We start from the raw sequence: 27,777 nt of genomic DNA on the forward strand, positions 1-27,777 counted from the left end.
TAAAATTTTATTTCCTTTTCAAACCATAGTTTTAGAAACTAATAATTTCCCCCTTGATCTCATATATTTTAATTTTAAAAAATGACTCCTCCCCCCAACTCTAGGGTTTTATACTTTTTTAAGTTTTTTTCTAGCTAACCTCAAAAATGTTTTGAAACTTTATTTCACCCCTATATAGTTTTTGTCTTTTGCCCTTTTTTTGGTGATCTTCTCTCACCGTCTCCAACCACTTCTCTGTCTGGGATCAAGCCGTCATTAGCCTAACATCCTTCTCCAACAAGATGGCGATGTGATTATTCTCCGTTGAAGGTGATTTCTCTACAGTCTCTCGTCCTCATCTCTCTCTCGATATTGTTGATAGATGGAGGAAGAAAGTGAGCAGATGACAAGAGAGAGACAACGAGATCTCTGAGAGGTGAAGAGTTTGATGGCAGTTGTCTAGACCGAGATCTTCAAGAGGTGAAGATCTTTGTGGACCAAGATCTCCGATTTTCGTCTAAATTCAAACTCGAGCAAGACAAGATCAACATTGGTTTGACTTAGGCTAAAGAGGAGGTCAAAGATGGTAGAAAGGGATGCCAGAAAGTGAAGTTCAAAAGGGGGTCAAACTGAATTTCTAAAAGTTTTGGGGGACGACTGAAATGGAAAAAAGATGGAAATTGTAGATAGAAGAAAATGTGACTTTTAAAAACTTAAAAATTTTAGGTAGAGATAAAGTTGTTATTTTTAAAACTTGAAAAATATTATTTTTAAAATGATGATTATACTCTTAATCCTAAATGAAAAATTTAACAGAAATTGACTCATAAGTGAGATTTTAGATTTTTAAAAATTAGTAAATATGAGTTTAAACTTACACTATATCTTGGGTGAAAATAAGTCTTTTGACATAAATTATTCCACCCCTTTCCACCTTTGCCATCTCTATAAATGAACCATCCACTAGGCTTATGTAAGTTAAAATTAGAGAATTTGGGTTAATGGCTTAAACACCAAAATGTAATTATCTGGTTTATAATATCTGATGACTCAATATACCGAAAGGAAAAAGAAAAAGGAAAAATATAAGAAAGAGTATCGTATCTGTACCATTTATTAACCGGGCAATCTGATTTTAGACTAGTCCTATATTTATTCCTTTTCTTCTCTCCGCTTGGTGACCCCCTTCTCTTCCTTTTCTACTGGGGTCGCCACAAATTCACCTATCAATTTACTTTCTTTCATCTTGATTCTTCTGAGATCATCAAAATTCCAAACATGTCTGAAATGGCCAACACAGATCCTGAAGGAATTGATGGAGTTCGTATGACCTGGAACGTCTGGCCTCGCACCAAAGTTGAAGCCTCCAAATGCGTCATCCCACTCGCCGCTTCTTTCTCTCCGATCCGTCCTCATCCTGACATTCCTTCTCTCCCTTATGCTCCTTTACGTTGCAAAACTTGTGCTGCAGCTCTCAACGCTTTCTCGCGCGTCGATTTCACCGCCAAGATCTGGATCTGCCCTTTCTGTTACCAACGCAACCATTTTCCTCCTCATTATGCCGCGATTTCTGAAACTAATCTCCCCTGTGAACTCTACCCGCAATACACCACCGTCCAGTACACACTTCCTCGCAATCCTAATTCTCCCAATCTTGATCCTCTATTGTCTCCTGTTTTCGTCTTCGTTCTTGACACTTGTATGATCGAGGAGGAGTTAGGGTTTGTCAAATCGGCCTTGAAACAAGCAATGGGTTTGTTGCCTGATAACGCCATGGTTGGCTTCGTCTCCTTTGGAACGCAAGCGCATGTGCATGAATTGGGGTTTTCTGAATTGTCGAAAGTATATGTTTTCAGGGGCAATAAAGATATTTCAAAAGAACAGGTCTTGGAACAGTTAGGGCTTTCTTCTTCTGGAAGAAGAGCCGCCGGAGGATATCAAAAAGGCGCGCCTAATACCTTCCCCAATTTGGGGGTAACACGCTTCTTGTTGCCTGCCTCCGAGTGTGAATACACGCTCAATTCGGTTTGTTTTCTTTTCCTTTATGATCATGTGTTGAATAATGAATTACACGAATTCCGCTGATTATTAGTTCTGGTAAAATTTAGTTACTGGATGAATTGCAACCTGATCAATGGCCAGTGCAACCTCACACCCGACCATCCCGGTGCACTGGTGTGGCGCTTAGTGTTGCAGCGGGATTGCTTGGAGCTTGTTTGCCTGGTACTGGAGCTAGAATTATTGCTTTAGTGGGAGGTCCTTGTACAGAAGGCCCTGGCACGGTAAGGCTTAAGCTGTTTTTTAATCTTATTATATATTATATATATCCCTATTGCTATTTGATAATTATAAGTAGCAATATAAGTAGCAATTGTCTATAAGTTTGTTTATATTTCTTGATGCAAGAGATGCTTATTGCTACTGCAACATGCTTTCTTAGAAATGAAACAAAGGGATAATGGAATACTTTCTTGATTGTCCTGAAGGCTGGTTACTATTTGCATCTCTTAACACATTTTATGTTATGGAAACACTGATATTGTGTAAATGTCCCTATGTTAAAAAACTCAATACTCTTCTGTTGTTTAAATTATAAAAAAAAATTGTCACTGGAAGAAAATCATATAGGGGATAAATAAGTTGTAATGCTCATTTAAAGAAGAGTGGTTTAGTATATCTTTTTGTTTTTTCGATTGATGTGCATGCTTTAGAAGAAAACTACGTTTTGATCTAGATTTCTACTACATGTCATTGGACCGAAGAGTTTTAGTTTTGATCTTGAAATGGCCCTTTTTTCTTTTCTTAGTAAAAATAGAAAAAGGTTTAGATCATTTTGATTTATAATTTTGATACATTTCTTTGTTTTTAAAAACACTGGAGAGTAGAAGGGTTAGGAAAATGCAATTGGTTGAATGATTTCAATACAATTCTTAAAAATACTGTAGAAATAAATCTTTCTTTTTCTGTTCCAGGATGTTATAAACTTTGAATTTCTTTCCCTGCTATATTAAACATGTTTGTGATTTTTTAACTTTTTGGAATACAATCTCATTTTGGACTATATATTAATTTTAAAATTAGTTTTGAATTACAAATCAAACTTGTTACTTACATTCTAAGATTTAGAAATACAAGAGTGTTCTCTCTGAGCCAACAATTTGCAAAATTTTGTGATCAGTTAAATGTTGAAATGTTAAATTGCATATTTATCTCCATCCTTTGTAACAAAATTTATGCACTATACTAAGCTTTGAAGTTATTTATTAGCATAATGGAGATCAAATGCCATAACTCATTCTATACTGCTTTTTCAATCCTGTACAGTGTTATAATTTATGATAAAAATTATTTTGATAGTGTACCAATAACTAGAAGCAGTTGTGAGATGTGGATATATGCACAATAAATTTATCAAATTTAAAATTGCTGTTGGTTATACTTATTTGTCCAAAAATGAAAAATAATATATGAGGAAGCTGAATGAATCAATTCAATCTTAATTCTGCAGATTGTATCAAAAGATTTATCAGAACCTGTGCGTTCACATAAAGATCTTGACAAGGATGCTGCTACATATTTTAAGAAAGCGGTCAAATTTTATGATAGTTTTGCAAAGCAGTTAGCTAGTCAAGGTCATGTCTTAGACCTTTTTGCTTCTGCTCTTGATCAGGTATGCATTTTTCAGCTCTCAAGTTATGTTTGGCATCAATACTGATTAGTTTCATAGGTCTTGTTTTTAATGGTTCACTTGTGACATTTGAGTTTAGATTTTTTTAATTTGTTCCTCAGTCATAACCCGTTCTCTGTTTAGAATTCTAATATAAAGGACAAAGTATTTTTTATAAAATTATCACAACAACATCTTGGACATTTCAAACAATTGGAAAAGTCTAAATGTCCTGGTTTTTGCAGTTGAGATACAACACTTTATTTATAAATCTGTAAGATTTTTCTGAGTTTCAAGCAAATGACTAGAAAAAACAGGAAAAATTGAAAAGAATTTTTTACATTTTAATATCTCTTTTGTTCAGTAAATAAACTTAACCAAACATGCACTGGGCATGGTTTTATGTGTCTTTGACATAATACTTGACAATGGGACGACATGAGAAACAGGAGGGATTCTTTAGATGACAGTCATCTTGCAGTAGGTGCATGAAGAATGTATGATCATTGTTGCTGTTATTTGATTTATTTATTTATTTATTTTTCTTATAATGAAATTTGTTTTCAATCTTAATTCATAATTGGCCTAATTGGTTAGTTGTTCCAGTGGTTATTTTCTATATATCCCTATATTTATGTGTGAGAATTAGTTGTTTTATGATTAATACTGTCCTTTTTTGTCATTTTTACACAGCTGTGTATCATTATGTTATGACATTTGCACATTGTGATCGTTTAGGTTGGGATTGCAGAAATGAAAGTCGTGGTTGAAAAGACTGGTGGGCTTGTTGTTCTATCTGAAAGTTTTGGTCATTCTGTATTTAAAGACTCATTCAAGAGAGTTTTTGAAAATGGAGAACAGTCTCTTGGCCTCTGTTTTAAGTAAGTCTTCCCATATTTATATCAATTATTCTTACCTTATGGTTAAATACACAGTAGGAAACACATGAAAAATATATTTTTCCTTTTTTTGGTTTATCTGTCAATGTCCAGAGAGCCTTCATTTTCTTTTTTTAAATATAAACTCTATGCCAATTCATCTTTTGTTCTCTTTCAGTGGTACGCTTGAGATCATTTGTTCTAAGGATGTCAAGATTCAGGGGATTATCGGACCTTGCACATCTTTGGAGAAGGTTGGCACATATTCAAACCTATTTTCTATAGTGGGGAGATTTAGTTGATACATTTTATTTTCTGTTTTGATCTTATATGAGGACTGAATTGAAGTTTTTTCCTCAAGATTTATTCTGATTTATGCAAACTTTGCAGAAAGGACCTAATGTTGCTGATACTGTTGTTGGAGAGGGTAATACTACCGCTTGGAAAATGTGTGGCCTTGACAAAAGTACTTGTTTGACTGCCTTTTTTGATCTTTCATCAAGTGAGCGGTCAAATACTCCGGGAACTATTAATCCACAGCTGTATTTACAGTTTCTTACAAGGTATGTTGAAAAAACGTTTTTATTGATATTATTCTTATCTAGTCTTAACTCATGCTTCTTTGTCAAATTTGTGTATGATTTTGTATTATGAATGTCAAATTGCAGTTATCAAAACCCTGAAGGTAAATCAATGCTCCGAGTCACAACCATAACTAGACAATGGGTAGATAGTGCAGTTAGCTCAGAGGTTAGTTCATTTACTCTTATCTGAATTGAAGTGTTTGTCTATTAAATAACTAGTTTTTTTAAATTTAACAGATTGACGAAGCTAGGACCTTTCTTTTGGCATTACTTTTTCATTTGAATTTCTTTTATTTTTTTTCATGCTGTTTGGAATAATGGAAATCCATCATTAATGTAATCCTATTTTTCTTTTTTTTTTTTTTTGAAAATTAGTGCCTTTAACAGGAGAAAGAGATTTAGGGATGTTGATTTATCTTTGATGTCTTAGAAATGAGAAAAGTGTTTATTTTTTAATTTCCCAATAAGGTATTGAAATTTTTATTGGCTAATGATAATAAGTTTGTCAAAATGATTTCAACTTCTCCAGGGCTATGCATATTTTTTAGTAAATGGTTCACTGTTTAAATATAGGTTTTCCCCGTGTTTGGCATACATATGGATACAAAACTCCCAATATAGGTTTTCTATTTTGGACTTGTGGCAAGTTGAGAAAAATGAGAGACAATATTCTTTGGAACTGGAGTGGGTGTTGAAATTTATACCATAATATGTGAGGGTCTGGGTATTTTTCGCTGTAGGAAAAGGGAAAACATAATATGTGAGGGTCTGGAGTGGGTGTTGAAATTTATACCATGGATTGATGATGCTACTTTGACACTCGTTTGGTATGAGAGTTGCTTTGTAGATGATTAATCCAATTTTTTTTCAATTTGATGATCATCAAATTGCAGTTGCAGCCATTCACATGAGTAAGTGGTTATTCTGGTAGGAAGCATTATTTGTGTGTAAGTTGTGACATTTTTATGGTGTTGTCAGTACAATTGCAGTGCTGAGTTGGTTGACTTTTCCCCGTGTTAATGCTTTGCAGCTAAAATCATGTTATTGTATTTGGAGCCTTTTAGTTGTCACCTATGATGGGTGGAGTTTTTGATTTGCTAGATAATGGGAAGGCTATAGGAGTTGTGTAGTTTAAAGAGCTAATTTGCCTTAAAACTCACCTTATTCATGTAATGTCTCGCAGGAACTGACTATTAAGAGGGCGCTTAACCAAATATGGTAGCCAATTAACTGTGAACCTGTGGATAGTTGTGCTTTGTCTCAGTGGCTAAATGTTTATGTATATGTTAGAAAGTCTTAAACTTATTCATGATGCTGATGGGGAGAAATTACTTTTGCAGGAATTAGTACAAGGCTTTGATCAAGAGACTGCTGCTGTGGTTATGGCACGATTAACTTCCTTGAAAATGGAGATGGAGGTATTTAACCTTGCCTAGTTGTCTATTTACTTTTCTATTCAAACATAAATTTAGTCAAATTTTGCAGCATAGTTTAATTTCTAGAAAGTTCAGTTGTTTAAAACTTGCATAGACAATCTTGATGAGAACTAGATAAGACAGTGAAAGAGAAGAATTAAATGATTGGAGATTCAATGGAGAAATTCTATCAAACATTCTCTGTTAAAATAAGAAGTACATGAGAATGGATAAGTTCTTCACACAAAGGACAAGCTGCACCCCAAAGGTTTAAATTATGCAAATAAAAAACAGATTATTCCGATTCTTCAATGCTAAAAACAAAAATTTCCTAATTAAATTTGCACAAAAATCTTCCCTAGCTGGGTAATTGAAGCTTCTGAGTCCTATTTAATAAACAAAAAAGATACATTGTGGATTTTTAAGGTAATGGATGCCCAAAAAGGAGCCCAATATTTACTTTATCCCACATGGACCAAATCTCTTCCCCACTTGTATCCTCAAGGGTCCTCTTTCCAACCAAATAGTGTAAAACATTGCCATAAGGCCCATAACTGTGCAGTTCCATAACAAAATGACTTTTCTTCTGCCTCCAAGCAAGATGACTCTCTAACAAAGCCAAAGAACAAGGAACTGCCCAAATAATACTGAACTCCTTAGGCAGTTTGTCCCACAAAACTCTGGCAGGGGGACAGTGAAAAAATAAATTGTCAATACTCTTAGTCTCTGTTTTGCACAAGATGTACCAGTTCAGGGATAAAGAATTGGGTTTCCACTTGTTGATGAATTATTATACGTGAACTACTAATATTAATCCAATCGTCTTTTCTTTATTAAATTCTTCCATGTTACAAAATTTAATGTTAGTCTTTGATCTATACTGCACAACTGCTTAATGTACCAAGTTAATTGGTTTTTGAGAAGAAGATAAAAAGTCAGAAAACACATTTGCATCTTGCTGTCAATTGTTGTGTTTTAACTGTAAAACTTTTGGTCCCTCTTATTAGCTGTCTCCTAATCATGTATTTTAATATAACCAGGAGGGATTTGATGCCACTCGGTGGCTGGATCGGGCACTCATTCGTCTCTGTACAAAATTTGGTGACTATCGTAAGGATGATCCATCATCCTTCACCTTAAACCCAAGTTTTTCTTTGTTCCCTCAGTTCATGTTTAATCTACGACGATCTCAGTTTGTACAGGTAATATGATTTGCAATTATTTATCTGTTCCGTTTTCTCTCTTATAGTTTATTGAACTTAATGGTCTACCGCTTTTTTGAGACAGGTTTTTAATAACAGTCCAGATGAAACTGCCTATTTTCGCATGTTATTAAACCGGGAGAATATTACAAATGCTGCTGTCATGATCCAACCATCATTAATATCATATTCATTCAATTCACTGCCACAACCAGCTTTGTTGGATGTGGCTTCCATTGCTGCTGATCGTATTCTCTTGCTGGATTCCTATTTTAGTGTTGTCATATTCCATGGGATGACAATAGCACAGTGGCGTAACATGGGTTACCAAAATCAGCCAGAACATCAGGTATGTGCTTTTCATAGTACAGCGTTTGGAGTGTAGCTTGAGAGGAGCAATGTATTTATTAGTATTGGTACCATGATTTATGAAATATTATGATCTGGTATCTTTGGATGCCACTAGCACTAGCAGGGTTAGTGTTGAGGCTGAATGAAAAATCATTTTGACCAGACTATGTTCCTTTGACTTTTAATCGAACTTTTCTCTGGTCATAATCCTTTCATCTATTTACTTGGCCTTCCAGCTCAGTGTTTATAATTTAGAAAATTAATTTTGAAATATACCAAGCAACAGCCAAATCTTGTAATTATAAGACAGTGAAATCTTTATAACGACATAATGTCATCAATGAGGATTTGTCTAAGCTAAGGTCATCAGCAGATTTTGCTAATCTTTGTTGGATAACGGTGCAATTAACCCTTTTTTATTTGTTCATGTAAGATTGGTTGGAATGACTTGCATAATTGAAGATGAGGTTACTGTATGCACATATCTATATGCCTTTGTAGTTTGTAATTTGGATCCTTTCATTCATCCTAGTTTCTAATGCTTTTTTCTCTATCACTGAGCTATAAAAAGATAATGCCATGGAACATTAATTTCCTGTTGATTCATTTTTGAGTTTGAGGGCCTCTTTGTGTATTTTAATTGGGATGGTCTTTCTTTATAATTGTTTTTGACCAATTAAATCTAGAATTTTCGAGTGAATATCTTTTGTCTGCTGACACCTTTTTAGTTTTTTTGCCATGGTGAATAGAATGTAGCCATGTCATTGATAATTGCTTTATTGAGCCTTTGAGTTTTTCATGTGATTTTGTTAAGGAAAAAGCTTGGCTTTAATTACCAAGATAAAGAAACATTTTTTCACTAATTTCAATGTTTTTCAACTAATCTGTCCACAAAAAAGATATTATATTGACTTGGAATAATTTTATATTGGAATTAAATTGTCAGAGTGACCACACTTAAATGATGCATTACTTAGTTTTCCAAATTGAAAGAACACACTTACATCAATGTCCTTAAGCTTTTAATACAAAAGCGATCTTTATTGTAATGTAATGAATCATTCAGTGGGCTAAAGTAGTCTTTATGGCTGGTTGAGGTTCATGTAGCACTTATTATTTATGTGATTTTATTGTTCCACTTTCAGGCATTTGCACTACTGTTGCAAGCTCCTCACGACGATTCTCAACTGATCATTCGGGACCGTTTCCCTGTTCCTAGATTGGTGGTCTGCGATCAGCATGGATCCCAGGTCTGTATATGTTTTCAAACCTGAATTTTGATGCTCTCTATAGAATAACACAAGTCATTGAATGGTTATTTTAATTGGTGCAAGCACAAGCAAAATATTTCTTGAACTCTAGTTATGTGATCTATGAAAATTTAAGTTTCTAAAAACATTTCTCTTTGTCAAAATCTGCTCATTTAATAGGAAAACAAATAAGTGACATCAGAAAGGATGTAGAGTGAATGAGTTGTAAAACTAAAACAGAATAGCTGCTCGGTAGTACAACATGTTGCCTTTTAAGTTAGCATAAAAAATCTATTTTATATTAGAAAAAAGATAACAATAATCAGACCGGAGTTCAGCTATTGTGATAGCCAATCTAGGTAAAGGCTTTCGATCATATCAATCATGGCAAGAGTTGTGTTAAACATGCATGCTGGCATTACATGCATCCAATTCAGATGGATTAAGAGAAGTGTTAACTTGAAACTTATTCTTGTCTGACCAAATTTAATTTTTAGATAATTATTTTGTGATGTTAGGGACCTGGTGAACTCTCTATGCATTAAATTTCTTACATTGTTGTATATGGTAATTAGTTTGGTTTTCTTGTTGAATGACATGGTAAATAGGCAAGGTTCTTATTGGCAAAGTTGAACCCATCAGCTACATATAACCATGCAAATGAGAATGCTGCCGGGTCAGATGTGATATTCACAGATGATGTGAGCCTTCAAGTCTTCATTGAGCATCTTCAAAGGCTAGCTGTGCAATCTTGAGAGCAGCAATTAGTTACAGGTTTTGGATTTGTGGAAATTTCTTAGTGCTTGATCTGTAGCCCATCTTTTTTTTCTTGATGTTCCATAAAATTGTTCTTTTTTTTTTTTTTCCCCTTTCAATTACTTTTAAAATTAGAGAAGAGGCCCCACATTCCTTGAAAAATAAGGAGATCACATATCATTCTTTGGGGTATCTGGAGGAATTTGCTTCCTTGGAAAGAAATAAGAGATAAAAGTTTAGTAGAATTTGAGTCAGGAAAGGAAGGAAATGTAACTTAGAGACATGTCAACTTTAGAAGTGAGCCAATCTTGAAGATATAATGATAGAGGTTTTTTAATGACCCTTGTATCTGGCCAGGTAAGAGGTTGTGTTTTGTGTAATCTGAATTTTAAGTTTTATATATACATATATACACACACACTCAGTGCTCTTAGTTTAAAAGGAGTCAGATTTGTTTAGTTTGAGTTTTGCATCTCACAGTCAGCTTATTTTTTCTCCAAATTTATATTTCATAATTTTAAGTCTTTTTGTCTGTATTTTTATGATGATATACTGAATGACCGTGTTTGGCTCATGTTCATTTTTAATAAGATGAGACAGACCCTCATGCATACCCCATCTAAGCATATTTCAAACCTTCATGTTTTGTTGCAATGAGGAAAACAATTTAATTTCTTCAAAACTCTTTTTCCAACCACTGATCAGACTAAGTTGAGGTACGTATGGATTCAGAACAGTGGCCAATGAGCTAACCTTTCTATTCTAGTTTCCCTCTTCATGTACACAACAAATGTGAGGGCTAGATAGTCATTACCCAACTATTAAGCATGTGCATGAAAGAGCTCAATGGGTTCTTCATTGCAACTGCATCCATTAAAACTTACTTGATAACGCAGCAGTGAAAGTTCATCTCACGATATTGACTCGAAAACCTATAAATATGAGTATTTTCAAGCCTTGATCAAACCAATACAGCTAGAGATCGATGCAGCCTCTCCCTAACATCCTAATATAAATTTGCATAAAATTTGACCAATATCAATCTCGCTATTCTATCAATCACCCATCAACAATTCCGTTCTCATTACTCCATAACTTAAAAAACTATAAACTTTAGTCAACAATTCTATTTACATGGTTAAAAGGTTAAACCTAACACTGCAAAGCTAAAATTAGACCTCTTCCAAGTCAAAACTTAAAACCAAAAGTGAAATAAACCTGTCACGTCTCCATCATACTCTAATATCAAGGCTCACCAAATTCAATTTTGGCTGTAAACAATATGTAGGCGTAACCAAACCAAAAGTGAATTATAGTTTTTCAATTTGAATATTGAAAAAAATATCACTTTTTTAAGTTGTCTATACAATTTTGTCATACCTTTTTTTTTAATTAAATATTTATTTTACTTTATTAGCTAAATACTTAAATTATCCTGGTCTTCATCTTGTTGTGAATAATACAATAGATGATAAACAGAAGAATTTTTTATTGTAAACAGTAACAGTAAGTGATAACTAGTAATATTTTATACAAATATTATTGTAAACAATATAATAAACAATAAATAGTAGAAATCGCTTATCATAAATAGTAGCATTTAGCAATAAACAATAGTATTTTATACAAACACTATTGTAAATAGTATATATACGATAAACAGTAAAAATTGTCTACTGTAAACAGTAACAATATGTAATAAACAATAACATTTTATACAAAAAGTCTATAATGAACAATATAATAGATGATAAACAGTTGAAATCACATACTCTAAACAATACAGTAGGTAATAAATAGTATCATTATACGAATTTAAACTTTGATTATAATAGAGGTATTTTAAATGCTATAAAGCTTTTATAGTATAATTGTTATGTATATAAAAAGTGTGATAAAATTGTATAGAGGAGCCAATTTATGTTTTTTTTTTTCAATATCCTTATCAATTTGTACTTTGGTTTGCTTTTATTTTTCTTGTTTTTGTTTAATCTTTCTTTATCATAGGATATGATATAGTTGTGTTTATGCATATGATCAACCAAAGAGATTTCAGTTTATGACACTTTTTATATATACTTTACTTTAAATACATAAGGGTTTGTCTTATTAAAATTTGGAATTAAAAGCTTATGATGAATCAAATACAGTTTATATAAATTATTTGTATTCTTATATTAATCATTGTTTTATCAATATAAATGAATAGATTTAAAGTCATGCTGATATATTATAATAGTGTGTACATTTTCATAATCATTTATTCAATTATAATAGTATAAATTAAGAGTAATCGTTTAAACTGGTTGAATTAATCAAATCATATACTATTAAAGTAATCAGTTTGATTTAGAAATAATTGGAAATTTCATAAAAATTAAATTCATATAAACCCTGGAAAATTATCATTCTAATAATTACCTTAAATCACGTCAAAAGACAAATTAGTTAGAATTTGAATTTGATCTCAATTGCACAATCTACAAGTGTTCCCAAGGGATTTTGAGAGAATCAGTTTAACTGATAGGGAACAGAGGTGAGCTTCAAATTTCTTTCCTTCTAGGTGGAAGGAAATTATGAGATTAAAAGTAATGAATTTGGGTTAAGGTAGACTCCAATTTACTCCCTTACACTTCATCATTTTCGTGTACCCACAAATGCATAAGGATATTTCTCTCATTTTCATGTTAATATTGACTTTGTAACAACGTGGGATGATATTTAGATGTAGCTAAGTAAGAAGATTAAAGAAGCCAAAAGATTATTCTCCATCTTTTAAAGTTTTAAAAAATTAAATTTTTATACGACATTTTTTTTGTTAGTAAATTTCATTAAATAAATAGATAAAAAAGTTATTTTATATAGATTTTTCTATTTTTTTTTATTTTCTTTGTTTCCTTTATTCTTTTCAGCTTTCTTTTCCTTTTCTTTCTTATTTTTTCTATTTTCTGTTTTCAAAAGTTTTAAGGAAAAAATTGTAATTTTTAAAAATATTAGAAATGTTAATGAAAATTTTAGGGGTTTTTAAAAATTGGAAAAAATTCAAAGTGTCTTTCAGTAATTTCAAAAATAATAGTTAAATCCTCAAAAAATTTACTAAAAGACAATGTTTTAGAACTAGTTAAAGTTTTGATATCATTTAGAAGTTTTAAGTGATAAATTTTTAAGTTGGTAAAGATATATTAGTAATTTGACATTTATTTTAAATGTTAACAATAGTTTTGTAATTTTAATAAAAATAACAAAACAATCATTTTTAGAAAACTAAACAGATTGATAAATAGAACTAGATAACAAGTGAGAATTTGTCTTTTTGAAGTTTAAAGGGTAAGAATTTGTTGCTTCATCAAATTGTGGGTAGGAAATAGTCATTCGACTATTTAAGAAATAGGAAGTTAAACGGTTGTTTTAGAGGATAAACGTTGATTAAGCAGGCGCCAAGTGAGTGAATCAAATAATGTGTCACATCATATTCAATTTAAGAGGTGAATGGTTGTTTTATTGAGACAATTACCCATTCTAACAATCATTTGATTCAAATTTCCATAAAAAGTGACATAATTTGCATGATCTTATTAGTCTCATAACATGCCGAAGTCACTCATAACATTTCTTTTAAAAATTCCAACATCTAGAGACCAGATTTTAGGGTGATTGTTATTAGAATATTGGATTGACATCAAAATCATCAACGTCAAATCCATGTAAGTAGGATAATTTCATGTATGTTCAAGGGATATTTTGGTCATTTTACTAGATTAGATTTTTACTCTAAAATAAGTGGGGCTAAAATTAGAGTTAATTTGAAATTTTGATCAGATGTACAACCATGCATGAAGAATGCATGATTGTATATTGATCACCACGCGAGCTACCATGCTAACAAAAATATTAAGATGTACATGCATACATCCTTAAGATGTAAGACTATACATTGTGATTGTATATGAGTCTTGTTTAAGTTTGAATTCTAGAATACAAAGGAAAACATGGGATCATATATATGGCTCTTTTTCCTAAAAAACTTAATTGCCTCCTATTGACTAAAATAAAGAGGAAACAAGTCTTAGATAAAGAAGAGTCATCCAACCATTAGAATGAAGAGTTCTAATGAGAGTGAAGGTTACAACGATTGGGAAAAAAAGAAACATCGTTGGCAAACTTTGCTTAGTGTCCAAGTAAGTGAGAGAAGATGCTTAGATAAAAGAACCCACAGGAATCAAAGTAACCATAGGTTTAAAGACTAAAATTTGATTGTTGGAATGTTGGATGTAATTGTGTTAAATTAGAAATTGAATAACACAAAGAAATCTAACCATGAATGGCTAGAAATTTGTTTTCCAAAGCATCATGTACGACCATGATAAGGAAAGTCATGGTCGTACATTGACATGTGAACAAAAAAATCTAGAGGGATATGTGCCTATGCATCTATAAGTGTACACCCATACTTCACTTCTTAAGAAATCGAATCGTCAATGAATGAGTGTACGATGAAAACATACAATTGTTCATGACTTGAAAATAAACCATTGACATCATGTACATTTGTACATGCAGATAAGTATGGTCATACATGACAAGGAATTAAGATAGTGCCTTAAGCTTTTTGAGGAAGAAGAAGAGGAATAGTAACCTTACAATGCACAAACATACACTTGAAAGAATCATGCCCATACATAGATGAATGTAGCATGTACCCTAATGAAGTCTTGAACGTGAGCGTAAATGTGTTTTGATGGAGTTTATTCGTACATAGTCAAATACACAACCGTAAATGGACGAGATTGTGCACACCCATGACTTGGTTATGTAAAAACCATATGCCAATTGATTTTAAATGATTTGGAATAAGAATTAAGGTCCATTAAAGTGTTGAGAAGTGCCTTAGAGATATTGATACCAATCTGACACATAAAGATGATAGATTAACCCATGTAGAGATAAAAAAATAAGATAAAAAACCGAAATAGTTTTAAGTGATTAGGCATCGATAAGGATTTGAAAATCCTCAAAGATTTGAGAAGAGCCAATACTTATGAGACATAGAGTTATGAGATTATAGGTCTTGAAACACTCGTAGTTAAAGTATAATTTGTTGATTAGTGTCCTTAGATAAAGAGAAAATTGTCAAAACTACGTGTTTGTTAATTAACCTAGGATTTACCAAGACATAGATAGTTTATCGATTAGAGTCTATAGATTGAGACATCAAGACTACGAAACTGTTGATTGACAAAGAAATAGTACAACTAGAACTAAAGAGCCTTGGAAATTGATTGATTAATCGTAAGATAAATTACTCCTACTTATTGAGTATTTTTCACTCATTTTATTCCTTCTGGTTTTATGGGTGTGAGACATAAAAGTGACAGTGATGAGATGACTGACCAATGATAGAATGACATGCAGTGAATAAACTCATAGGATTCTATTGACATTACCCATATAATTAGATATCAAGAATCTTTAAAAGCATGTCAAAAATTTTACTAATCAAATCTCATTCTCTTTACCCAAAAATAAAATCTAATTTTTAAATTAAATCAATAACAATTGAAATAATTACATCTATATAATGATAAAATTATTTTTAATATGTAAAGATTTCAAATAATAATGATATTTGTTATTTAATATTTCTTCAATTCACTATTAATGACTACACAAACATTTTTCTAAATATTCGTATCAATTCTAATTAATTCAAATTAGTTTTTTTGCCAATCTGAATATAATTTGATTAAATTTGGAATCATATTGAATTTCATGTAAAAAAAAATTGACGTTAAACCAATTTTTTTGATATCATAAAATTATTAAATTAACAGATCATATTAAAAATGGTCAATTTTATTGTTAAACTTATTATTATCCAAAATAATACAAAAACCTCTATCTCAGATATATCAATGGGTTAGGTCGGGCTGGCTCCTGCTCGGCCCATCAGGCTAATGGGCTAGGCTGAACTCTATGCCCATACAGTAATAAGCCTTCGCGTTAGGCTAGCCTATTAATGTTTGAAAACCCAAGACCCGATCCTATATATGTCTGGCTAAGCCAAGCCGACTCGTTTAAACAATATTTTTTAAAAAAATTGTAATTAAAATTTTTAAACATAAATTATTTTTCAATTATTAAAACCGAGAACAGTACCCTGAATATTTTATTTATAATCCCTCATGGCAAAGGAATACCGCGATTATATGATGAAAAATATTATAAGTTCATAATCTAGTACAAATAAATTAATTTACATATTATATAAATTACAAAACATAAATAAAATATATATACTATATTATTTATCTATTCATCTTCAACATTTAAATCTCTGAATTCTTCAAAGATAACTTTTGCTACATGATTTTATATTTTGAAATCAGTTTTGACCCAATCTTTCATACGCATTATCGTCTTGACCATGTTTGGGTATAAATTGGATCATCTATCATCTAGCATGCATCCACCTGCACTAAAAGCTGATGTCGATACTACAGTCAACACCAAAGGTGTTAGTAAATCTTGGATCGTGGCAACAAGTACAAGAAAAGTTTTTGTCTTATCTTTCCATCATGTCAAAACATCTAGTTTTTCAACATTATATCTTTGAATAATTTCTGGATAATGGTCAATATTGATATAATTATAAAATTGATCATAATTTGTACTTTAATTTGCTAGTTGTTTACCATTGAGCAAAAGAGACCATATGTATAACTTTTTTTTGTCTGAACTACCAGAACTTACCTCTGGTATAGAACTTTGTCCAATCCTTCCATATTTTTATTCATAAATACTATACATATCAAATAAAAAATCTTGAACATATTCAACAGAATTAATATTGTTATTAATTGACAAATTTTCATTAATAATATCAAATAAACTTTGTAATTCATTAGTTTTTACCCTAGAATCTGAAATAGTAGTTGCAGAATAAAGTAAAGGAATTTCACTATAATATTTTTTAAATTTTTGTTCCATTTGCATAGATATATTCTGGAAAATATGGTAAGAGTGATGAGATATATTTTCTTTAAAAATATAACTTATTTCTACTATATTATATATTATTAAACAAGTTGTTGGATAATATACACCTAAGCAATGTCTGTGACTGTCTTTAATACCTCTAACATGTTTATTAGAGTCATAGTTATCTTCCAATCTCGATTTGTCAAAAAAAAGAATATGTTGAATCTTTTGGTTAGGTATTGAAATATCGTGTTATAAGAACTTCATATTCTTCGCACACTTTCAATATGAAGTATGTTGAATTCGACCTAGTTTTAGTATCTAGTTTTAATTTTTTTCTTTTCAATCTTATTGATTTACATAATTGATTATGTGTTTCTACCTGTGATAGGGATGATGAAATGCATGCAACGACATGTCAATTACTTGCAAATGTTTTTTAGCCAAGCACAAACTTTCTTGAACTATTAAATTAATAACATGACATGCACACCTAATATGAAATAATTTTTCATTAAATAAAGGAGATAAATGATTATATATATATTTAATAACTTTATCATTATTTTTGATATTATCAAAAATAATTGAAAAAATAAAATTATTAATTTTATATTCTTCAAAATTATTTGCTGATGTACGATAAATTGTAAGACTATCATGCGGATATTTTAAATTCCTAAATACAATAATTTTTTTGTATAACTGCCAATTAGAATTAATATAATGTGCAGTTGCACAAAGATACCCTATATGTTGATTTGTAACTATCCATAAATCAGACGTTATTGAAATAACACTATTAAAATTACTTAATTCTCCAATAATTTTTAATTTTATTAATTCATAATTTCTCAAGATGTCTACCCTAAGAGTTGACCTAAGAATTCTTCCAAATGTCAATTGAACACTATTTTGCATCATCCTTTCTAATATTTCATTTTTTACATAGCTAAAAGATTGATTAGAAACAACTACGTATTTGACCATATAATCCCGCATCTTTATTTGATCGTACATGAAAGTTGACATTTTTCCCATGCATCTAAAATCGCTCGAACCTCCTACTGAATTGGCGTTGGGACCAATAACCACGATTAGTTTGAATGTAATTTTTTTTGTCCTTTAAGCTCATGTAAAATTTTTTTACAGTAATCAATAATGTGTCGACAAAAATGTACTATCCCACTGATTGGATCCGGTCCACACATGATGGGTTGACCCGATCCATTAGGGTTACAAATACAAATTTTGCCCTTGATAGTTATTAAAGATAACTGTCACTCTTCCTCTTTATTTAAAACTGGTGTAACTTTCATTGGGAGTGAAGAACTCTTACGCTGAAACACAAAAGAAACACATAACTCTTTCTATTCAATTCTCTAGAAGAATTCTTGTAGAAACGTGGAAGCAAATCAACAAAGTGTATTATGGATATCGTCAGGAGTGCTTCAAATCATCAATCATCATCAATTGCCAATTTTACTAAACCGGGTATGTTTTTATGTGATCTTGGAATTGGTATTATTTTCGCTTACATTGGTATCAGAGCCATATTATATATATGCAATTGTGATGTTGGTGATATAAACATGATTAGGAAGCATGTTTAGAGATTAAATTTGCGTGAACAATATTTTGCTTTAAAATAATGCGTACGAACATTTTTGCTTATTGATGGATTCGTTGCAATTTTGTGAAATTGATGTTTAAAATCATGTTAGGACAAATTATGGATATGAGATGCATGTTTAATTAAAAAAAATTGCACCGAAATCGCATGAAAATTGGACAAAATTCAGTGGCCTATGTTTCACCCAAAACCGTGACTTTCTTGCATTTAATTCGCTGAAATCCGGTGACTTCATCGTCGAAAATTTCATGGATATGTATCTTCGCGTCACGGGCTTCAAAAGCCCTATGAAATCGTCATCGTAGGGTAGCCGAAAGATGGCCAATTTCATTGTCAAAATATTAGGGTTCATACTGCATCGCGAGTCGCAATCGGGTTGTGAAAACCCGATTGCTCGACCCGATTAGTCAACAAGTTGGTCAAACCCAATGGTCAACAGGTTAACCTATTTAGTCAACTAGGTAGACCCAGCCTGGGTCTGACCCATGGGGTAACCCGATCAAATATTGACCAATCAATGGTCAACATTTGACCGCACTTGAATGTGCGTGGTGACGTGTGATGACCTAATTTCGACGCATGACAACACTTGAATTGAGTTGTTCGGCACGTGGACGCACGTGAGCTAGTGTTTTGGCAAGTGGGAGCAGGTGCATGCTTCTATTTATGTCCGACAGCTTATATTAACTCAAATTTTATTTTATGTGATCTGTTTATGCATGAATTGAACACTTATAGGTGTTATTTTGATCATGGTTTTGAATTATACATTGTTAAACATGTGAACATGTGTTGTTTATATTATTATGCATGTATAATTTATTATTGTCCATTTGTTGGTCGTATATAGGGTGAACATGTTGACTAAGGACTATTATCTGAACTATAAGATGAATTTAGTGCACAACCTTTTCACTCACCTTGGTGTCATGCATGAGAGATATTATGATTTAAAAGACAAAGGCATAAAATTAATTGAAAATGAGAGGATATCTGAATTACTAAAGTCATTACCAGATTATTAGACTTCAATAATTTTAAATCTTTTTCGAGACAAGAAATTCAAGAATTATTGGCAATGTGTGGATGAATTACAGCTCGCTGAAGAGCACAGAATTGTAATGAATATAAGAAAATCAACATCTCTCTCTATTTTCCCAAATCAACATAATGCGAGGCATGTAGGCTATTGCAAGCATTATAATAACTTTATCTTAGATAAAGTTACTCCTAATATTGTTAAAGATAGAGAAAATGTCTTTTCTCAATCTGATTGGTGGAGATCAAATCCTTATAAATATGAGAGCGTTTGATTAACAAGATGTCATGTTTTAAATTGTACAAATCTTAAGCCAAGAATAGTTCAAAAGTTAGTTATAGTCATTGAATTTTATGTCCATATTTATTTTCATGCATATTTGTTTATTTATTAATATGTTATGGTATTGAACATCTTTGAATTATGGATATGTTGAACTTCATGTTGATATAATATAATATATTTTATGGTTATTTGTGAGAATTATGAAACTAGTAGAATTTAATTATTCTCGTCTAGAATATACATTGACGCGATTGGATTAATTGTTAAAATATAAAATATTTGTGTCATAGACGATGATTAGAAACATAATGAACTTTCGACTCTATGCCTTATGTGACATTTTTTAATTTTTAAAGCACAATTGCAACAAAAAAATGTGTATATATCTTATTGTTGGTGTTGTGTTATGTATCTCTGTAGTTATATATAGAAATGGCTTCGACAAATATAATTGTCGATTTGAACAAGAGAGAAAGACTAAATGGAGACAATTATAAAATATGGAGAATGAGAATGCATTATATCCTAGATGAACATGATGCCTTGGAAGCTGTTAATCAGGTCATGGAAGAGCCCCAGCTGGCTGAGGGGCAGAATTCTAACAATGCCCAACATAAGCGTGATATGGACGTTTATAATGCTTGGAAAAAGAAAGATTTGACTGCCAGAGTTATACTAATCAACTCAATGAATGATGATATTGTTTATCAGTATGAGCAATTTGAAACTACAAATGTTATGTGGGTGGCATTGAAAGAAAAGTTTCGAGGAACGATCGTCTCTAAACTAAGGCAATTGATCATTAAGTTCGATACATATAAGAAAGTTCTCAATAAGCTGATGAAGCAACATCTAAGGAAAATGTCGAACATGATAACTGAGCTGAAGAAAGTTGGGCATGAACTAACTAATGAACAATAAGTGCAGGTTGTTATACATCTCTTCCTGATAGTTGGGAGCACATGAAAGTAAATATGACCCATAATGACAATATTAAGACTTTTGATGACATTATTTGCCATCTTGGACTGGAAGTTGAGCTCCTAGAGGCTACTGGACCAAATGCTCATGTATATGTTATTGAGTCTAGTTCGAAGAAGTCTTCTAGCTATAAAAGAAAATGGCAAAAATCCGAAATAGAGAAGGAGATCGTCCAAGGACCTATGAGCAAGAATAAATGGTTCAAGCGCAAAAGAGGCAAACACTTTGGGAAAATAGATAAGTCAAAACTGACCTGTTATAACTGTGGTAACAAGGGTCATTTTGCCCGTGAATGCACAGAACCAAAAAAGGTATTACCTTATCTTGTCTCAAATTCTGAGATTTATGTTTCAGTATCATTTTCTTAACTGAATCTCATCCTATATGAACTGTAGACTCAAGAGCCACAAACCATATAGCTCGTGACAGAGACGCTTTTGTAGAATTTCATAGAATAGTGAAGGAAACACAGTAGATATATATAAGTAATAATACCAAAGTTGAAGTAAAAGGAATGGGTGCATGCAAATTGGTTTTACGCGGTGGTCAAACCTTGTACCTACATGATGTTTTATATGTTTTAGAAATTCGATGAAATTTGGTCTCTGTAATGGTTCTGTTAAAACTAGGATATTGTTTTATTTTCTCTGTAAACTTGGTTAAACTTTATTATAATTATTTGTTTTATGAATGTGAATTTCTATTTGAAGGTTTTATGGCGTTGGACACCTTATATTGTGTTAATGATAATATTGTTAGTTTTTCGTTATTTACAACTCTTAATAGTCTAGATATAGATGCAAATAAATGGCATGCTAGATTAGGGCACATTGGCCAAGAGAGAATGAACAGATTGGCCCGTGAAGGTTTATTAGGACCTGTCGCGAAATTAGATTTTCCTATTTGTGAGCATTGTCAAACAGGAAAAACTACTAAAAAACCTTTTGACAAAGCTGTTAGAGCTGAAGTTCCTCTGCAACTTGTATACTCAGATATTTGTGACCCTATGAATGTTAGAGCTAGAAAATGAGCATTCTATTTTATCACTTTCATAGATGATTATTCACGTTTTGGTTATGTCTATTTGATCTCCTATAAGTCAGAAACAATAGATTGCTTTAGACATTATATGAATGAGGTTGAGAATCAGTTAGACAAAAGAATAAAAGCCTTGAGAACTGATCGAGGTCATGAATATTTATCTACTGAATTTAAGGAATTATGTAGTAAAAAAGGAATTATGAGACAACTAACGATTCCTAGAACTCCACAACAAAATGGTGTAGCGAAAAGACGGAATCGAACACTGTTGGAAATGGTTAGGTCTATGATGACGCAAGCAAATCTTCTAATTTTGTATTAGGGAGATGTTTTATTGACTACGACTTATGTACTTAATCATGTGCCCACTAAGTCAGCAACTTCTACTCCTTATGAATTATGGACAAGTAGGAAACCTGAATTAAATATGATGTGTCTTTGGGGATCTATTGCATATACCCATGACAAGTAGGAAACTTGAATTAAAGATAAGAAATGTATTTTTATAAAATACTCTGAACACTTCAAAGGGCACGTGTTTATAAAAGAGGACTCTAATAGAAGAATAACTGAAATAGAATCCCGAGATATGACATTCATAGAAGATGAATTTCCTAAAAATGGTGATAATGATAAAAGTCTTCATCTGTATGAAATGAAAGAGGAATGTGGAGAAGGTTCGTCTCAGCGACCATTAATTGTGTCACAAGAGATGATGTCTTTACATGTTACAAGTAGTGGGAGCAATGAGGCTATGCTCTAACCTATTTTGGATAGTGGGAGCGAAGATCTTCAATTACGTAAGAGCAAACATTCTCGAATCCCTAAAAGACATTTCGAAATTGAAAATGAAGTTTTCATAACTTCTCCTTCAAAAGACGATAAGCCTAAAAATATCAAAGAAGCTCTATCATCCCTCAATAAGAAAAAGTAACAAGAAGCATTAGAGGAAGAAATAAAATCCATGGAAATTAATCGAGTTTAAAGTCTACTGGACTTACCGTCGGATCAAAAACCCATTGGGAATAAATGGATTCTCAAAATTAAACGAAAGGCGGATGGTTCAATAGATAAATATAAAGCTCGCCTAGTGGCAAAAGGCTATACCAAACAAGGTATAGATTATAAAGAAATTTTTTCGCCTGTTGTAAGGTTTACTTCAATCCGTGTCATCCTAGCTATAATAGCACACTTAGATCTAGAATTGCATCAGATGGATGTCAAAACAGCTTTTCTTAATGGAAAGTTTGACGAAGAAATCTATATAGATCAACCTGTAGATTTTGTGGTAAAAAGCCAAGAGCATAAAGTATGCAAGCTCTAAAAATCAATATATGGCCTAAAACAGTCATCAAGACAATGGTACTTAAAATTTCATATGGCGATATTGTCTTATAATTTTAAAATGCTAGAACAAAATCGCTACGTCTATGTGAAAATGTCTGATGGCAAATTTACAATTCTATCTCTTTATATGGATGATGTGCTAATAGTTTGAAGTAATTTAGAATATATGATGATTATTAAAAATTGGTTATCCGCAAATTTTGACATGAAGATATGGGTGAAGCAGATTATATTTTAAGTATAAAAATCAAAAAGATCGTTCAAAGAGATCGTTCAAAGAGACTTTTGGCTCTATCATAACAGCGTTATATCCAAAAGACTCTAGAACGATTCAACATAGGAAACTACAAGCCGGTAGATAATCCTGTGTCAAAAGGCGATTCGTTGAGCCAAGATTTATATCCAAATACTCAAAACGAAAGAAATGAAATGTCCCTAGTACCTTATTCAAATACGGTTGGAAGTCTCATTTATGCGATGATGTGTACTTGCCCTGATATATGTTTTGCTGTCGGATTGGTTAGTCGATATCAATCGAATCCAGGAAGGGAACACTGGAAGGCTGTCAATAGGATATTGAGATATCTGAAAGGCATTGTGGATTATTGTTTATGCTACCAAAGAAAGGATTTGTGTATCATTGGCTATTCAGATGTTGTTGGGGTGGTGATTTGGACCAATGCAAATCAACTTCAAGTTATGTTTTCTTACTCCAAAATAATGTCATATCTTGGGGCAGTAAGAAACAAACGTGCATAGTCTTATCTACAATGGAAGCAGAATTTGTAGCATGTTTTGCTGCTATGCAAGAAGTCATTTGGTTGAAAAGATTTTTTGAGAATTTGGGTGTACTGGACGTAACAGTTGGTCCTATAGTTATGCATTGTGATAATCAAGCTATGATAGCTTTCACAAAGGATCCCAAATTCCACAATAGAACCAAATATATCGACACCAGATATAACTTTGTCAGAGACATCATTTCGAAGAAGGAAATGATGTTACAATATATTTCTACGCGTAACCTGATTGTTGAGCCTCTAACTAAATCGATCTCAAAAGATGTATATTGTGTACATGTTAAGTCTCTTGGCTTGCGTAGAATATGATAAATGACTTGTTGAATATTTATTGTACTTGTAACACAACGTTAGAATATCAAAGTATTTGAATTTATTTTATGTGTTTGAATTTGTGGTGTTTATGGATATACATATTGTTTTTGAAAACTCAACAAGTTTGATTGACTCTCTCACACGAGCAATCGCCTTTGACATGTTTCTCGAGATTGATGCTGCTAAAAAAGCATACTTAGAAAATGAGAATTGCTCAAGAAATGAGTTATTTGATATGTCGCCTTGATGATTAATCAATATGAGGTCATGACTTGATAAATTTGAAAATGACCGATTTGGATTTTTCACATCTAAATAACTTGTGAATGTCAGATGTGAGTTCCTAATTGATAAAGATACTTACAAGATTAGAGAGATGATTAAGAACTTAGATTAGACGCTGAGTGCAGCGACTGAACTAAGATCTGTACAATATTGGTAATGACATTTTGAAAAGATATGTATTGTAACACATGATTTATACCATGTGTGCATAAATAAGACGACTGTTTAAAGTAGTGGAATGATGAATCTCTACTCCTTCACTATGTGAGACTTTATGAGGATTACCTCATGATAGTACCCTTTGACTCTTTGCTGTTATTTGATGCTTATTTTTAGTGTTGTTATCTTAGCTTAGAACCTATGGCCATGAATGATTTAGTCTATGGAACATGACTAGAAAAACAACTAAGTTTAAATTGAGAATTTCAAATAGAAGAGGAAGACTTATATATTACGTGTGTCCATTGGCCAACCAGTCATGTCACTCATATAGGAGATTGGACTTGATTATGGATACAAAGGAATATAACATAATAATAAATGAGGGATTAAAGGAAGTTAGTGTTACCGAGTAAGTCTGGGATACTGTGAGACTAACGTTTTATTTTTTATTTTGGGTTGAAACGACTATGTTATTCCTAATAGATGCATAGTAAATTAGCTCCTAAATGCAGGTTGCTTGCAAGGTCGCACAACACATTTGTCAGTATGAATTGCTCTGTTCTGTAAGATTTCTGTGGAAAAGTATTGTGATTCGAATCACTCCATCATGTGTGAATGGGAGATATTGGATCTGGTCCACCCATGATAGATTGATCCGATCCATTAGAGTTATAAATACAATATTAATCTATGATATGCAATATTCCAATTTTGCCCTTAACAGTTATTAAAGATAACTGCCACTCTCCCTCTTTATTTAAAACTGGCGTAACTTCTATTTGGAGTGAAGAACTCTTACGCTAAAACACAAAAGAAACACAGAACTCTTTCTATTCAATTCTCTGGAAGAATTTTTGCAGAAACGTGGAAACAAATCAGCAAAATGTGTTGTGGATATCGTCAAGAGTGTTTCAAATCACCAATCATCATCAATTGCTAGTTTTAGTAAACCAGGTATGTTTTTCTATGATCTTGGAATTTGTATTATTTTCGCTTACACCATTTATACTTGCACATGTTAAACAAGAACTATAAAATTTATATACTGTTCGACGAATTAATTTTTCTTCTATCGTTTTCTCTATTTGATCAAAGTGTTTCCACACTATTAACTTTTTTTTTTTTTTTTTTTCCTCTATCAAATAATACAAACTTGTACCTATATCGTTTTCATCTGTTAGTGCTCCACCAATTCCACTTTGTGCATCATCAATAATATCATCAACGCTAACATAATAATATTCAAATGGATTAAATTCATTTAGCATTGAATTTATTTGTAATATTTTATAATAATGATAAAATTGAAATAAAAATAAAATTATAAACACAAAAAATTATTATTTATTTATTAAATAGTTTTCGAAAGAGAGTTAATGAGAGAAAATGAGATTATGAATATAACGAAAAAATTGAGATTTAGAGATTGAGAGATTTATAAATAAAATTGAAAATGTAGAAAAGTTAAATTGGTTTATAGTGAGAAAAATAAATAAATTAAAGATTAAAAAAATTAGGGAAATTATAAAAAATGGCCAAAATACCCCTCCATTAAGCAAAAATGCCCATAGATTTTTCTAAAATGCCAACATTACCCTTCCCCTCATATATATAAACCCCCTCACTCACTAAATTTGATTCGAAAAAAACTATTCGTGGAAAATAAATATTGAGTTGGGGGTAAAAGTTACTTTTTTGAAATTACAGGGGTGCTAATAGATTAGAAAATTACTGAAGGGGCAAAGGATAAATATTGGACTTGTTTGTAGTAGAAATTTTTTTAGAGGGTAAATTGATATTTTTCATACCTAGGGTTTTTCAATATGTAGTTTTCGAAATTAAGTTTGTTTTTTCTATTTTTATGTTTTTTGACATATTTTACTATGTAATGACGTAATTTCAGCTCAATATTTCAGTTTTTTCATTTATAAGATATATCAATTTGTATTTTTTAGATTTTCAAATGATTTTTCGATTAGTGACATTCTTACGTATTTCAACCGATAGAGTTCAAATTTCAATTCTGTTTTTTCGATTTTCACAGTTTTAGGATAAATCAAGTCTTTTTTTTAGATTTTCTAATGATTTTTTTATTATTCACATTCTATGACATTTCAACCTATAAAATTTGAATTTCATTTTCGTTTTTTCAAATTTTGCCATTTTATGATACATTGATTCGTATTTTCAGATTTTCAGTTGATTTTTCCATTGTTAACATTCTAAGGTATTTCAACATATAGAATTCAAATTTTATTTTTGTTTTTTTGAATTGCACCGTTTTAGGATATATCGACTCATGTTTGATAGTAACATCACTCAAATCACATATAAAATAAAATCAAATACATATCCATAATAATGATAGATAAAGTACATCGTACACATACGCACATACAATAAATATATACATAAGAACATATGAAAAACGATAAACAAACAACGAGCTAACTAAATATACACCCGTGAGATACTTGATACAGTGAAAATACAACTGAGATGTTAAACGTCGACGCATGGAGGTTGACGACTCTCAGGGAAAATTGACACTACATGACAACGCCAAACACTCAAAAAATCGTAACATAAAAATGCCACAATCACCGAAGCCCTCCCTCTGCTAAGGGACATCCGTCGCTCGATATAACGCGAGAGGATCACGTCGTGGAGTCTACCCAAAAGATGTCCAAAAGCTCGTCGTCTCTAATAATATATGTATGAATGCCATGTATGGTCGCATCCATTGCTCCAGACACCACATATTCCCCGAATATGATTTCTCCGAACTGTTCACCGTAATCAACCACTCATAAAAATCTATAACCCCAG

The 27,777-nt window shown here is 31.8% G+C and overlaps 1 protein-coding gene across 2 annotated transcripts; it reads left to right on the forward strand.

Moving 5' to 3' along the window:
- The first annotated feature begins 1,086 nt into the window (after positions 1-1,086).
- LOC123211355 (protein transport protein SEC23-like) lies at positions 1,087-10,523 on the forward strand. 2 transcript variants are annotated; one of them, XM_044630035.1, is made up of 13 exons: positions 1,087-2,004; positions 2,088-2,261; positions 3,488-3,649; positions 4,385-4,527; positions 4,703-4,778; positions 4,915-5,087; positions 5,193-5,274; positions 6,449-6,526; positions 7,564-7,725; positions 7,811-8,074; positions 9,222-9,326; positions 9,935-10,100; positions 10,218-10,523. In XM_044630035.1, exons 1-12 carry the CDS (start codon positions 1,258-1,260, stop codon positions 10,079-10,081), a joined length of 2,313 nt encoding a protein of 770 aa, XP_044485970.1. In that variant the 5' UTR covers positions 1,087-1,257; the 3' UTR covers positions 10,082-10,100; positions 10,218-10,523. The 2 variants fall into 2 exon arrangements, with proteins under 2 accessions (XP_044485970.1, XP_044485969.1); XM_044630034.1 differs by having other exon boundaries at positions 9,935-10,523.
- The last annotated feature ends 17,254 nt before the right edge of the window (positions 10,524-27,777 follow it).

The sequence above is a fragment of the Mangifera indica genome, chromosome 3 (assembly GCF_011075055.1).
Source record: "Mangifera indica cultivar Alphonso chromosome 3, CATAS_Mindica_2.1, whole genome shotgun sequence".
Taxonomy (NCBI): Eukaryota; Viridiplantae; Streptophyta; class Magnoliopsida; order Sapindales; family Anacardiaceae; genus Mangifera; species Mangifera indica.